The sequence below is a fragment of the Nelumbo lutea genome, chromosome 5, assembly GCF_056320005.1.
Source record: "Nelumbo lutea isolate HS-2025 chromosome 5, American lotus-T2T, whole genome shotgun sequence".
Classification (NCBI taxonomy): domain Eukaryota; kingdom Viridiplantae; phylum Streptophyta; class Magnoliopsida; order Proteales; family Nelumbonaceae; genus Nelumbo; species Nelumbo lutea.
In genome coordinates, this window is record NC_142688.1 from 14,291,466 (window position 1) to 14,307,837 (window position 16,372).

At 36.0% G+C, this 16,372-nt stretch overlaps 1 protein-coding gene across 2 annotated transcripts; it reads left to right on the forward strand.

Moving 5' to 3' along the window:
• Window positions 1-245: 245 nt before the first annotated feature.
• LOC148850495 (putative mitochondrial adenine nucleotide transporter BTL3) lies at window positions 246-11,358 on the forward strand. Of its 2 annotated transcripts, XM_088947015.1 has the most exons (5): window positions 246-429; window positions 2,666-3,566; window positions 5,922-6,225; window positions 8,305-8,772; window positions 11,101-11,358. In XM_088947015.1, exons 2-5 carry the CDS (start codon window positions 3,049-3,051, stop codon window positions 11,167-11,169), a joined length of 1,359 nt encoding a protein of 452 aa, XP_088803141.1. In that variant the 5' UTR covers window positions 246-429; window positions 2,666-3,048; the 3' UTR covers window positions 11,170-11,358. The 2 variants fall into 2 exon arrangements, with proteins under 2 accessions (XP_088803141.1, XP_088803140.1); XM_088947014.1 differs by lacking the exon at window positions 246-429 and having other exon boundaries at window positions 2,418-3,566.
• The last annotated feature ends 5,014 nt before the right edge of the window (window positions 11,359-16,372 follow it).

A 16,372-nucleotide genomic window follows, 5' to 3' on the forward strand; every position in this document is an offset into this window, starting at 1 on the left:
TGACCAACATACTATGTTTGGTTTTTAAGTTTGTGTGGAATTAACGATAAAGATTGTTTCCCTGGATACGACTCTCACTTAGGCTTAATTTGGAAGGAGTATAAATACAAAATTATAGAGCATAAAACCCTATATTTTCTATTATTTTGTATGTATTTATACTGTAAATATTTGCATTTGCACTCCTTCCAAAATGAGCCTTAGGCGATGCTTGTTTGAGGTGAAAACTTGAACCATTTGCATCTGTTTGTTTGAGGTGTTGTTTTACACCGTAAACCAGCGTAAAACTCCACTGTGCCCAAGTTTTACATCGATAACCGGTGGAAATTTATCATTGATAAAATCGATGTAAAATTCCATCGTCTTCCCCATCAGTGTAAAGCTCCCTCCTCAGACCTCTATTCATTGCAACGTTCAAACAATTACCAGGTATTGTTCTCTACTGGCAACGGTGCAAGTTCAGTCTTCCATCATTTTTCCAATATGGAGGAACAGATATGAGGAATGAATGCATCAGTCTCATATATGCACCATTTTGTTCCCATTTGATGAACAAATCTGAGGAAGAGATGCATCGTTCTCAGATTTGCCCCTTTTTTTTTTCTCTCACGGATCTGAGGAACCGATGCATCGTTCTCAGATCTGCCCGCATTTTCTTTTCCTTTTTCCTCAGATCGGCCCTATCGTTCTCATCGGTTTTTTATTTCTCGCCATTTTTCTGCTCTAATAATGGTCCCGTTCATCGTCCTCAACATTCCAAAGCACTATTCTCTCCGCTTTCTTTGTTTTTTTCCTCCGTTTTTTTCTTGCTCTTTGTTTCTCTTATCTTCCTCCTATTCTCTCCGCTTCCCTTTCCCTCTTCCTTCTCGCCAGTGACCCATTACTCATTCCCTTCTCTGACAAAAGCCGGGGAGTTGCAGTGGCGATTGGCGAGTCTTTCCTCTTCGTTCTCGCTTGAATCCAGTAAAAAAACCCCTGTTTTTTTGTTCTTCTTTCTTCCTTCCTATATTTCCTACAACATCTCACCATTTCTACCACTCTAGTCGTTAATTGACCATCCTGAAGTGCCTCATCTCTGCCTCATGGAACAGAGCTACCCGTACCTTTGTTTTTTTATTAATCCGAGACTTCAATGTGCAATCCATCACCTAGGGCTTAGGCATTATTTATCAGTGGAGTTTTACCTGATGGGGTGTTATCCAAACACCTGCATAAGTGCAAATTTGATTTTACACCTCAAACAAATGTAGCCTTAGGAAAATAGAGTTTTTCAATTAGAGAATAAATGCTAAAAATTCGAAAGGTCAAAAATACCTGCAATTAAGGCTCGAGAGTTTCTCGGCTCCTTGCAACCTCATTGGATCCAAGGGGTAAAAATGAGAAAAGATTAAAAATTAGCACCTTACCCAAAAAGTGTGAGGCAAGACAACATGAGAAAGCTAAGGCTCAATTTAGAAAGAGTTACAATGTAAATACATACAAAATAGTACAAAATATAAGATTTTGCACTTTACATATTTGCATTTATACTTCTTTTGAACTAAGCCTAAAAAACCTCATTTGCCCATAAAAAAAAAAATCCACTTACCTGAAAAAATGTCCTGAAAAAGAATTCGACTTGGATCATGACAAAGTCCATTAAAACAGCTGTTACAGCCTGACAATGAAAATATGCTTTATTTTATGGGAAATATTCGCAACGCAAGATTGAGAAAAATGGTTGGAATGGTGTGGGAACGGCCTTGCCCCGACGAAAACTGATCTCCATGAAATAAATGAACGGGCCTAACTCAAAACACCATTAATGGTACCAAACCCACATATATGCAATTTAAAATTTGTTTTGTACCATTGAAATTTCTACCTAACATGGTTGGGAGGAATCTAAATCTGCTCCTCACAGAGCGCCTTATAACGACCTCACAGACACATCCAATTGTAATATTAAAACATCTTCCGTAAAAAATAACACATACATGTTTTCAACAGACTGAGATGTGCCTACGAGATCTGTGTGAGGCGCCCTAGATCCCGTCTCCTTGCTTTGTCACATTTCGAACCAACAACCGTACCAAATGTTGTATTAATCAATTCAAAACATGTAAAAAAAAAAAAATTGCATAGTTGGCAGTAGTACCGATTACCAAATACAACGTGAGAGCACGTTATAGAACATACCCAAATCCACAAGCAGTTATCTGGTCACCGGTTTAACGGATCAACCAGATGATCTGTCTCACTGTCTGTAATACTGTGAAAAAGCGTTGAACCAGTCTGACGTTGGTCACCAGCTGTCGGTTCATCCTTCCCGGTCAATAATGGTTTGACATTTTAACAGAGAATAAAAAGTCACCGAGTGCAAATGGATCACTCTACCAAACTGATTCATAAAAACAACTGAAATGAAACCAGCTTGTGTTTCAAAATAAATAAATCCGTCACCGACACGATACCGATATTCTCCCGCAAGAGATTTTGTGTGCATTAATTATTTTCCACGACGTACTGATGATTCAATAAATCGGCTTTCACACTTTAACCGTCGATTTGGTATCTGTAGATAATACCCTACTTTCTATTTAAAAATGTCACAGATCTTTTAACACTGCGAGCTGCGATTGAAAGTACACATGAACTTCGCTGTCTCGTTGATTTGGTATTGCAGCAATGTTCCTTCGATCGGATGGCCAGGAACGAGCAAAACACAGGTGTCACTGTGTCTCACCTGATTTATATTATCTGACTTCGGGCGTAGCGTGGAACAACCCGCGAACCGAAACTTGAAAAGGGAAAAACCGGAAAAGCAACGGAAACAAGGAGCGGAACAAAAAGAGCTGAAAGTGTGCGGCGATGGAAACCAAGCAGAATCCTCCTGCTCCTTGTTGTCGTTGCAGTCATTCTCGGCGTCCCAATTTTATCCGATCCTATCTTCTTCATCAAGCTTCATGCTGACAAACTAATGCCAGAAGCTGAGGAAACCCTAGAAATCCAGTATCGGAAGAAGAGAGCGGCTGCCACTTTATTGGATTCCTCTGTCGCATTGTCAGAATGCTGGGTTTGGAGCTGTGGTTCAGGGATTCGATTGCTTGTCAATCGTCTGAAGTTCCAGTCTTGAAGGATTCCAATTCGATTTTCTTCGTAGGCGGAGGATTGTTTCTCGATTCTACTGTACCGGCTTGGTTTGTTTCTTTGATTCCGTCCAGGAATTCTTCAGTTACACTTTCGAGTTCGACTTTTTCTTCCTCTTCCTCATCTTCTTCTTCTTCTTCTTCTTCTTCTTCTTCGATTTGTTGTCGGAAACCAGTTGTTTTTGAGGTATTCCGGCGAGAAAAGAGAGAATATGGAGTAGTCAGTGATGGTTTTTTATCGGTAAGCTTGTCTGTTAAGGGGAACAATGGATATGTTCAGGAATCCAACGTGTTTTTGCCTCAAAATGGGGAGAAGACTTCGGAGGAGGCGGTGGCCTTTGAAGAGAGTAAGGAAGAGAAGGGTAAGTTACAGGGAGCAGGTACTATGAACACCACGAAGCATCTATGGGCTGGAGCAGTTGCTGCAATGGTTTCAAGGTTTGTTCTTTTAATCTGAACTCTAAAGTAGGCTTTATTCACTAGATATAGAGAAATTTGTTACTCCTTTTACTGTTTTTCTTCTGTTGCCAGATGACAATGTTTATAATCATTTTGGCTACCCTCCTTTTGCCCATCTACTTAATTGCCTTCCATCTCTACTTGCAATATGTGATGGAGGATCTGCCATATTTGCATTTTGATTGCTTGATTTGATAATTTGAAGCTTCAACCGCTGGGAATCCGTAGGTTTGAAATGTTATCTCTGCGGAGAACTATAGCAAAAAACAATTCCGAGGATATAGAGAGGCGCAAAGTACAAATATTTTGCATGGTTTGGAGTTTGACCCAGTTCTTGGGAGAGGAAAAACTGTTTTGCACTGCGAAAGATAATAGAGATGAATACTAGATTCCGTGTGGTTTTTGCCGAAAACTAACCATCAACTCTTGCACAACTGCTCTAAAGCCTAAAACTATTTTTTAGAAAACCATTTTATACCTCCTTCAGTATAATGTCCTCGTATAAGACACTCTCACTTTGAACGACGACCATTATACAAGATTCTCCAGGCACAATGGTTTTGGCTTCCATATGTATTCTACTATATTTCTGTTATGATTACAATAAAATCTACCTTTGAAACCCCATAGCACCACAACTTTCTTTTGAAGGTTGTACCAAACAAGACAATCTATAACCGGTGTTTTAAAACAGGCGGCATGAAGCAAGGCGTTCCACTACCTAGAGGCGTAGAGGCGTGAGGCATAGTTCAGAACATAAGAGGCATGAAGATGTAGTACTATCCACTTTCTTTCCCCTTATCTTTTTTTCCTTTCCCTTTCTTTTCTTTCTTTTTCTCTTTTATTTGTTCTCTTTCTTTCTTTTTCTTACCCTTCCCTTTCTTTTTCCTTTCGTTCTTTTTTTTTTCTCTCTTTTTTTTTGTCTTTTATATGAGGTGTGCATGAGGCACATGAGGCGTATGCCTCTAGTACGTTTCATGAAAAAAGCGTATGAGGTGTATGCCTCTTGCACCTGAGGTGTACGCCTTAGAGGTGTCAGCACCTCTGGCCTACACCTCAGGGCATTTTGGAAGGCATACACCTCCTACGCTTTTTAAAACACTGTCTATAACACCAACCCCATCCAAAAGTATTAAATAGAAAAGAGTGAGCTACAGTGGAGCTTATCTTAGTTGGAGTTGGCTTGAAGTCAGAGTAGGTAGAGTATATCCTAGTCGGCTTAAACCAATTAGCTGACAATACTAATCCAGTCACCAGAGATAGAGGATTAGATGGGGGATAATCTAGGTAGGGACATGAGAATGCGGTCAAAAGAATGAGTTATAGTGAGAAAGAAACTTTGAGAAGTCAAATAGCTAGCTTATCTCCTTTCAAAAACAACCTGCTTCGAAGTGAAGTAGTTTACGTACCTAGGGAGGCTAGATGCCTTGTCAAATGGGTATTTAATCTTCACACAAATAATGGGATCAACATTCAGATAATCATAGTGTATGCAATATCTAAGAAACATATTTGGTTTCCCTTTAAGGTGAAAAGATAAAGAGAGCTAAATGAGACAATGTTGTTGCTTAGGCAGAGAACTAGAGGTATTGAGAAAGATTTGAAGTCTCATGCTTTGACTGAAGATATGGCCTTAAAGACAAAGTCATGACTAATCCCTCCCCCCCTTCTAGGTTGACCAGGGGTGGGGAGGGGGAGATGTGAGCTAAGTAATTACTTAACTTACCAATTAACTCTTACTGAATCCCTTATTGTGTTCATCTGGAGTTGATTTACCTTTTTATGTCCGTTAAATGTGGTTTACCACATTTCTTTACGAACCAATTAGTTAATCAATACTCTTCACAGTAGTTGCTTTTTTGTGTGGAACCAACATATGAACTTTGTAATCCAGGTGCCCATTATTTTGGAATCTAATTGTGCAATATCTGTTGCATTAACATATGGATCTTGAGAAAATAAGTCATCTATCAGTATCTTGGATGATTCCTGCATTTATCTTGTTGAGTGGCCATTATCCGATATATCTTTTTCTTGTTTTTTCTTTCTTTCTTTATTCTTTCAAGTGCCTTCTTTCTTTTTACGTTATCATTAGCATCTTCACCATTTCACATTACTATGCTTTAATGGACATTACTGTTATGTGTATCAGAACTTTTGTTGCCCCACTTGAGAGACTAAAGCTGGACATTACTGTTATCCGACATATCTTTTTCTTGTTTTTTCTTTCTTTCTTTATTCTTTCAAGTGCCTTCTTTCTTTTTACGTTATCATTAGCATCTTCACCATTTCACATTACTATGCTTTAATGGACATTACTGTTATGTGTATCAGAACTTTTGTTGCCCCACTTGAGAGACTAAAGCTGGAATATATAGTTCGTGGTGAACAAAGAAATCTTTTTGAGCTCATCAAGACAATTGCAGTTTCTCAAGGCTTGAAAGGATTTTGGAAGGGGAATTTTGTCAACATTCTTCGTACAGCTCCATTTAAGGCAGTAAATTTCTATGCTTATGATACATACAGAAAACAACTACTTAAAATGTCAGGAAATGAGGAAACAACAAATTTTGAGAGGTTCCTTGCTGGTGCTGCAGCTGGCATTACTGCCACTATTCTCTGCTTACCAATGGACACGGTATGTGTATATGCAAAATTTTTCTTGTGATGACAATAATTTACTGAAGAAGCACCTAATTTTGCTAACCCATCTGCAAGAACTTTGAGTTCCCTTGGGATCCAGTGCAGATTGGCATTTGAAGCTGCCAATAAATCCCTTGCTTCTGCCAGGAAGTGACTGTGATAAGACCCCCCCCCCCTGTGTAGTTGTCAGGGGTCTGATCCCTGTTTTTATTTCTTCTCCTCCTTGTACACCCTCTTGTGTACCACTCTTTTAATGAATTCAGTTAACTTTTCTCAAAAAAAAAAAAAAGAACTGAATGCAGTTTCCTTTTTTGTTTGAACAGTATTGTATTAATCAAAGACATGTCATTAAAATGAAAGGCAATTACAAAATAAGGTTATATGCATGATTGGAAAAATATCAAACATTTTCTTTGGGTGATTTCTTGTCATCAAATTGCTGTAATTATTTTTCAATAATTTTTCCTTTACTATAAAAAAAAAGTCATATCTGAGCTATACAAAAAATGTGCTGCACACAAGACCTAAGACCATGATGACCCACTATACAACCTTCATCTGTTCGCTCCAGATCTATCCGAAGTGCCAAACCATCTACAATGGAGTTCAAACCACTAAGATTCCATCTTGAAACCAACATGCAAGTGCCCCTAAAAATCAGTTCTTATTGACCTTATTTGACAATTTCCATGGCCCTACGTAACCCCCCTCCCCAAATGGCATTTGCAAATCTCCATCTAGGATGGAAAATAGATTCTGGGAGACGATACAAGGTGCACAGATAAGTTGTTAGTTCTGCTTATACACTCAATGATGGAGCCCCTACCCCCTATATACCAAAACAGTCCGCCTATCTCTATGAAATGAATTTCCCAAATTCCTTTGGGTTCACTGTTTCCCTTTGTAAGTGGTGGTTGGTTGCACTATGAACTGTCTGTCATTCATTATAACATGAAACTTAATGTATGTAGCCTATGTACAAGGATTAAAGAATGTTGAAGACAGGATGAGCATGAAGAATTGAATTTCCCCTTATCTTGAGCATGTGGAGCACGTCCAGGGTGTGAGGTTCCAACCATCATAATTGGTCTCACCCAGGAGATCTCCTAGATGATATCAGACCTGTATTGAATTAAATAAATGAAGTACTCCTGATATGATCCCAGGAGGAGAAGCAAGAGAGAAGAAGAAGAAGAAGAAGATAAGAGGGAGACGAAGAGAATAGGGCAAACAGTCTCTATGAGAGAAGCAAACTGCTGCCCCAATATGTTATATTCAAAAGAAAGAAAAATTACAGTAATACCCCTGTAACACTTATATGCGAACAGACACAAAACAGAACATAAAAATATATGGAAAAAGACCAGAATACCCTACAAAGACACTGTATTTTAACACTACATCTTTTGGTGGCCCATCTAATGATGGCTTCTAGTCTTTCATATGAATCAATTTTGCAGCAGAGGGAAACCTCTGTTGTACTTTGGGAATTCATCATGGTCTAATTTAATGGGTAACAGCTGTTTGTTTCTGCATTAATCTGGTTGTAGTGAAGGAATTGTTTTTCTAAAAATAAATTTGTTTTTTTTATATGTAAAAGTAAATTGGTTTATACTCACATAAGTCAGTTTTTATTAGAACTTAATAAGTTTATAATAAAATGGCAAACTGCAAGAAAGTCCTTACATCTTATGGCAGTACTATGAGCTTTTCAGAAACTGGGACAATCGTTGCATTCCTTTCTTCTCTCTTTATACACATCTTCATCTTTTCAGTTTTTGAGATCATAGATTACTGAGATTTTTCTAATCGGATTCATAATTATAGTTTTTTTCCATTGATTATTTGTGATTTATCAGCTCATAATATGTTTCATTAGTGGCTTCTTGCTATGGGATCACATTATTTGAACTAACCTTCATTTTAACCAAGTTCTCTGTAGATTTTTCCATTGACTTTCTTGACTTTATTTCCGTTTTTTTTATTCTTTCTGCATGACCCATACTTTCTTGGCATGATGTTGAACCTGCAATAAAGAAAAATAACATTGAACCTGCAATGTATAAATTTTCAGATCCGAACAAAGATGGTAGCACCTGGTGGGGAAGCCCTGGGTGGAGTAATCGGCACTTTTCGGCACATGATCCAAACTGAAGGATTCTTTTCCCTATATAAGGGCTTAGTGCCATCTATTATAAGCATGGCACCTGCTGGTGCAGTCTTTTATGGTGTGTACGATATATTGAAATCAGCTTATCTACACTCACCAGAAGGAAGGAAGAGAATTCAGCATATGAACCAACAAGGCCAAGAACTGAATGCTTTAGACCGGCTGGAGTTGGGTCCTATTAGAACCTTGTTGTATGGAGCTATTGCTGGTGCTTGTGCTGAAGCTGCTACATATCCATTTGAAGTTGTGAGGAGACAGCTACAGATGCAAGTGCAAGCAACAAAGTTGAACGCAATGGCTACTTGTGTCAAGATAGTTGAGCAAGGAGGTGTTCCTGCGTTATATGCAGGACTCATTCCCAGCTTGTTACAGGTACATTAATGAAGATATCAGTTATTTAGTTTGCTAGTTGATTAGTATCATGTGGAATTTCACTTCTGTTTAACTGGGTGTACCCAGAAATGCTAATCTGCCAGATAAATTCAAATTGTTAGATAATGATAACATTATACTTACCTTTTAATTGAACTATGGATCTAACCTGGTTGATACCTGGATTGGAATTTTATAAATATGACCTCCTTTCAGACCTTAGCAGACTTGTCTCAATTCCCTACAGGAAATCAATCACACATCATGGGGTTGGGATGAGGTGGTGGGGAGAATAATTCCACTCTTGGGGCACAGCCATTCCTGTACTCTGATTCCAAGATAATGGAAAGATGGTTTTAAAGTTTCAGGTTTTCCAGCTGAAAAATGTGCTTCAATATATTAAGCCTTGTTGATTTTTCCCTTTCACTATCAACCTTAGATATTTTATACACTTTTTTTTTTTTGCTCTTCAATGTTGGATTTACTGGGAAATGGAGTTTGAGAGATAGTAGAACCTTATATCGAGGTTATAGAATTGTAGCTTCTTTTTATCATCATAAACTATATCCACTCCCCCTCTCAATCGAACACTGTACATACATGTACACACACTAACTGTATTCCAATGATACTCCAAACATTAGATGCTTTCAAATTTGGTGATCCCATATCCCCACTCCACTTTACTTTACTTTCCTACACTAGTGATTTTTGACACATTGGAGTTGGTGGATCTCGGAGCCCGTCTGAGGGGCTGACACTTGGACCATGCCTTTCTGATCTAGTAGCTGAACATCGAAGTTCCTCTTGATCTCTCCCTCCTTAGTTATCCCATGTCCTCATAGAAATATCATTCTTAGATATTTAAACACTACAAACTGGGTTCAATGAACTATTCTCCTTGCTCATCATCTCAGTCTCAATTGATGGAGCTTAATATCCATCTACTAAAATGAATTGGATCCTGGACATTGGTTCCCTACGTCCCTTCTTTTTCTCTTTCAATACGCAGTTTGCTGGATATGGTGAATATTAGTAAGGGTGTCAATGGACCGGTTTTGGATTGGACCTCATCCACTCCAAAATCAATCTGGATGGATTAGACGAACCAACAAGACATATTGGATTGGACTAATCTGGTCCAAAATATTTATTAGATTGGGTTGGACCTGGTCCTGTCTGTAATAAGTTTATATTGGATTGGATTGGATTAAGCAAATATCTGTTCCATTGATATAAGATAAGAATATAGGTGTTAATGGATTGGGTTTGGGTTAAAACCAATCTAAACCAAAATGAATTTGAACAGATTGGACGATCCAGACATTGAATTGGACCAGTCCAAAATGGTCCAAAATATTCATTGGATTGGATTGGACTTGGTCCATTTATAATGGACTCGCATTGGACTGGATCGGATTGGACCAAATCCAGTCCAATTGACACCCCTAAATATTAGAATGAGGAATGTACAGCTTGGCAATTAAGTGCTAACAGTGTTGCAGCGAGCCAGCAACATAGATGTGCCAGCATTGAATTTTGTTGGCACTTACAGATTTACAGGGTATCAGCAACATCTTAGAAACAAAAGCTTCTGTCGTCATTGTATGATGCCATATTGACATCACATTGAAGCTACATGACCCTGTTTGTATGTTGAGGTTGCTTGACTAGGGAGAAAATATAAGGTTCCAGCCTAATGATCTGTAAGTGCCTGTCAAACCTCAGATGTTGGAAGTGTTCCTACTGGTCACTTAGGGGTATTGGTATATCCAAGTTTTATGTGGTGTGTACATGTTTGATGCAAGTATGCGAGCATTGTTATTTGCCATTTAGTAACCTTATCAATATTGGTCTGATCTGTGTTAACTCAGTGCCCTTCATTTGGAGCAAGGTTTGGCTGAACGCGATAGCTGTTCAGCAGGCTGTGGAACCAATGATAAGGTTCCATGCACTTAAATACATAGGACCCGCACCATTTACAGTGGGGCCCATGAATTTATTTCTGGCGTGGAATCTCATCATTGGTTCCACAGCCTGCTGAACAGACACCACGTTCAGCTAATCTGAATTCCTTCATTTGTCCTCACTTAAAAAGAATTAAGATTGTAATGATCCCATCAAAACAGTTCCGTTCTCCAGCTTTTTTGTTTTTTGTTTTTTGTTTTTTGTTTTTTTTTATTTTTTTTTGTGTGTGTGTGAGTCTTCCAACATGTTATGATAATTGTCAGCAATGCATTCTATATCTTGAATGATGGTCTACCACTTTTATCCTTACGGAATTTCTGCTGCTTTCTCATCTTTTTCTAGTTCTTTTTGATTTTTCAGGTTCTACCTTCGGCTGCTATTAGTTATTTTGTTTACGAGTTCATGAAGATAATTCTCAAAGTAGAATGAGCATAAACATTGGATCCTTGACCAAGATTTTGGACGATTGACATTAATTTTGAAGTTGAGCCATGTTGTATTTTCCTGGAGCAAAAATAATACTGCCGTTCCATCAAAAAAGGTAGTTCAAACATGACCCATACAGTCTGTTTATCATTTAACCATTATAATATATATACATTTTCAATATATTCAAAATCTTTTGTCCCTACTGTAAATGGAACCCAAAAAGAAAAGAGAAGGAAATTCAAAATCATACCAAGTATGATTGTCTTATTGATAATTACACAAGGAGAAGCAAGAAAAAGAATGAAGCTAGACTAGACTGATGGATGCATATTGGTGGAATCACAAGCTTTTCGTAGTCAATTTGGATTTTAGATACTTAAGAGGGACCCAGCAGGAGACATGAAGCACTCTGACAGGTAGGGGTGTCAATTGGACCAGATTTGGTTTGATCCGATCTGGTCCAATCTGAGCCCATTGCAAATGGACCTCCAATCCAATCTGATGAGTACTTTGGACCATTTTGGACTGTTCCTATTCAATGTCTGGACCGCCCAATCTTCTCTAGTTGGTTTTAATTTGGATTTGTTCCAATCTGAACCTGGTCCATTGACACTTTTATTCTTATTCTTATCAATGGACCAGATATTGGTTCAATCTCACCCAATCTAATATAAATCCAAAGCAGCAGAGAGCTTCGGCTGTGGAGACCCAGGTTCAACGGTAAAATGTTGTATAGGGTTTGGAGGGTGTGTGGGAAGCAGGGTATCAAAAATGAACTGTGGATTGACCCCTTCCACAAGAAAATGCCATTGTCAATAATTTGGAGTGTGAACATGGTACCAAACACCACCTAAGTCTGGACTAGTCCAATTCAATGTCTTATTAATCAGGGTCAAACCCAAAACTGATCTATTGATACCCTTTACACATGGTTATTTAGGTTAATTATGTAAGGGGAGTGTAATTGCTAAATCCACTCACGGCATATTCTCACTCAAATAGTGGAAAATCCAGATTCTCGATTTGTCATTCATCCTGTCACTGTAAAGAAGCATTAATGGGGTGTTTGCCAATGTGAATGGTTTACTCTAAAGTATACGTTTGGCATTGATGGTGCTGATACAACACCGTTTTTTGAGAAAATTGTGTTTTTTTTTTGTTTGAAAATGTTGCTGTCAGGTAGAACGTTTCCTAGAACAACAATAATATTTTTTTTGGTATCAATGCTGCATATCTGTTAACATTGGTATCCATTATAAGAAATCCATGTCACTGTCACATCAAGTCCTCAGTCCTCATTGGCAGCATCAAGCTCTATTGTGAGAAAATGTGAAATTTGGTGTTGTTTAAACCATGCTTGATTTCCAAACCATGGCTTGGAGCACCGTTTTTATGGAAAAACGGTTTCAAACATATTGACGTTTCCTAGAGTACTGTTTTTTTTCCGATGTGGCGCTGATGTACTACCGTTTTATGGAGCAACTGCATCGATGCCAAACAGATGCTAAAATAAAAACAACCTGCCATGTCAAGAAAAGATGTAGCAGTTGTTCGTAAATTAAAAACAAAACCATCCACGTTGACAAACACCCCACACTAAATTGATTTATGGTTCTAGTATCCATTATAAACATATAGTATTTGTGTTTCAATTTGCTAGAGGTTTTCTTTCTTTTTTTTTTTTTTATTTTGTGTGTGCAATAATTTTACTACTCACGTGTAATTTTAGATGCATTATGCATATCAATTTATAATAAAATGATTTTCCATTCTTATATATTTTGCATAAAAATGTAAATCATAATTGGTTCATATCTGGTATGTTGTTGCAATGGCAATGTATACATTCCCACAACTCAAGGTTTTTAAAACCGGACTGGATAGGGAACTATTCTGGGGACTAGTTCTTGGGTCGAACAACCCATTCTGACAAAAAAATGAAAATTTAAAAAAGCCAAAAAACATTGTCCAGTTGGGCCAGTTCAATAGTTTGATTGTTTGACCACTTGGGTCAGTGGTTTGATGACCAAATCAATGGTTTTCGGACAAAATAGAAATGATTAGGTGATCGATTCTTGATTTTTTCGGTCTGACTGTTTGGTCCAATACAATTTTGAAAACACTAGAATAACTTATTGCATAAAATTTTATATATATATATATATATATATATATATATATATATAAACAAGTCTAGAAATTCTCTCTTTTTTTGAATTTTTTATTTTTTTAATCCATGTTATTTTTGAAACAACCAATTAGAAAATTTACTTTTCCTAAAAAAATCTTCCTAAAATCTCCTCTCTCTCTCTCTCTCTCTCTCTCTCTCTCTCTCTCTCTCTCTCTCTCACACACACACACACACACACACATGTTCCAATAACCTAAATAATCTAATATCCTAAAATTTCTCCTAAACAACCTCCCCCACTATCCCCAATTTTCTCTTAAGTTATCTCTAATTTAGTATAGAGTTTCTCCTAAAATATCTCTAATTCTTATTTATCTTCTCCCCTACATTTTATCTATATCTATCTAAAGAAAGTTTGAATTCAAAAATTTAATAATTATTTAAATATTCTAACAAAATTATATAATAACTTTAAAATATTTATTAAAAAGACAAAATAATTATAATCTATTTAATAATATAATAATATTCTTATTATTAATAATTATATATTTTTCAGGGTTCGTCATGAAATTATGTACAAACAATATAAATTATGATTTTCTAGATTATTCAATCAAAACGTTATTCAAATAATAAAAATCTAACATTAAAAATGAAATATTATTTAAACATTTCAATAACTAAACATCTTAAATAACAAAATATTAAAATCAATTAATAATATATTTTAAATAGTTATTGAATAATTTCCAATTATAATAAATAGATTAAGATTTTAAATATTTAGTTAAATAACTAAATATTTTAAATAACGAAATATGTAGCATAACTAGATTTTAAATAGTTAAAATAAAAAAAAATTATGTATTAATAGCACTATAATTTTATGGATTATTAAATTCAGCAAGTAATTCATATTTTAAAATTTAAATAATGATATTACATAAATACATAAATTATACCAATTAATAATTCTAGAAAATAACTTTCAAAAAATTATTTTTATTAATAATAATTTTTAAAACTTAATCTATATATACTAAAATTAATATTTATTGTATTTCAATAATTATTTGTTTTTTGTGATAAATACATTTTCAATAGTTATGTATAAATCTATTTTTGTTTTGTTATTTAATAGAAATTTTTTAATAATTATTGGAGTTTAAACTATTATTATTTAGCTTTTTAAATTTAATTTATTGTGTATTTTTGCTATAATTTTTTAATAATTATTGGAGATTAAATTATTGTTCATAGGTTGGTCCGGTCCAATTGTAAGTTGTTTGGCCAACCAAATCGAACTGGTCAGGTTGGGGAGTTGGTCACTTAAGTTATATCGGTTTGGGTCAATTTTCGGTTTGGTTGGTCTGTTCAAAAAGATTTCAACTTAAAAAAATAAATAAATTTAAAATTAAGCTTAATTTTTAAAAAATTACAATGTATTATTAAAAAATAAATTTATGATATAAAATATTTCAGCCTAAAAAATATTAGAATTTTCCCACTTTCCCATATTAAAAAAATATATATATCTAATACTAGAAATCGGGTTGGGAAATTATTGAACCAAATATGATAAGAAATACTAGAAATCGGGTTGGTCAGTTTCATAAGAATGGCAACAGGGCGAGGTAGGGACGGGGAGCCTCTCCCCATCCCCCGTCCCTGTGAAAATCTCCATCCACATTCCCATCCCCATCCCCACTAACTGGGACAAAGTTATCCCCATCCCCGTTGGGATCCCCACTCCCCGTGATTCTTTATAATGTCAACCATTATGTTTTCATTTTTTGTTTTATTTAGAAAATAAAAATAAAATAACTAAAATTTACAATCCTATTAAAAAAGATTCAAACATATCCAACCATATTTTTAAAACTATTAACATATAGACGTATGTGTACATATGTCCCCGCCAACGGGGCAAGGAGTGCTCTCCTTGCCCCCACCAACGGGGATGAAAATTTACCCATCTCTGTCCCTATGGGAGAGGGGGGGGGGAATCATCCCCATCCCTGCCCCGAATGGGGCAAATCCCCACGGGGATCAGGGAAATAGAGAAGGTTGTCATCCCTAAGTTTGATAAACAACCATATCTAAAATTAATTATTGTTATCTTTGTATTATAAAATAATTATTAAAAGTAATATATAAAATATAAGTGATTATTAATTATTATATAAAGCAATTATATACTTGACTATTGTTTATCTTTAATTTAGCAAATCAAATGCATCTCATGGGTCCCTGCTAATTAAACCCCCCTCCCCCTAAAAAGGCACACAAAGCCAAAATCTTTCCACTTCAGCCACTCCATTTGTTATCAAATGACTCCTAATTAATGAATTTAAAGCTTATTAATAGGCAATTAACATGACCCATAACGAATCATTGTTAAAGGGTTATAATCCACCCATATTGACTCACCAACCCATCATGACCCATCACGAATCCTTGTTAAAGGGTTATAATCCACACATATTGACCCTTAACCACCTTCACCCTACCTACCCTCATGGCCTCACCTATAAATACAAAAATGGGTCAGAATGGCACGTATGTTCAAAATAAAAATTTTTAAGAGTAACATCTTTCTCAAGGTTGTCACATGGCATAAATAGGTCAGGTTGACCTGTATATTAAAAATAAGAGATTTTTGAGAGGAACATCTCTCAAGATTGCCATGTGGCAAAAATGGTCAAGGCAACCCATATACTAAAAAATAACAATTTTTTAGAGAATAATCTCTCAAGGATTCCATGTGAAAGAACTAGGCCAGGTTGATACATTTACCCGAAAAAAAAAATTGAGAATCTCTCTTAAGACTGCTACGTGACAGAAATGGGTTGGGTTGACCTGTATATCCAAAAAAAAAAAAACAAAAACATTTTTGAGAGAATCATCTCTCTCAAGACTACCACATGACAAAAAAAAAGGTCAGGTCAACTCGTATACCCGAAAATGCAAAAATTGTAGATAAATGTAGAAAATAGCAAATATTGCAAAAAAAAAACTAGAAATTGTATGAAATGCATGAAAACACCAAAAAAAATGTAGAAAATGCAA

Coding starts and splice junctions, on each gene's coding strand:
- LOC148850495 (XM_088947015.1), top strand. CDS start 3,049: ATGCTGGGTTTGGAGCTGTGGTTCAGGGATTCGATTGCTTGTCAATCG. Junction 3,567..5,921: donor GTTGCTGCAATGGTTTCAAG/GTTTGTTCTTTT, acceptor TATGTGTATCAG/AACTTTTGTTGCCCCACTTG. Junction 8,773..11,100: donor TCATTCCCAGCTTGTTACAG/GTACATTAATGA, acceptor TTGATTTTTCAG/GTTCTACCTTCGGCTGCTAT.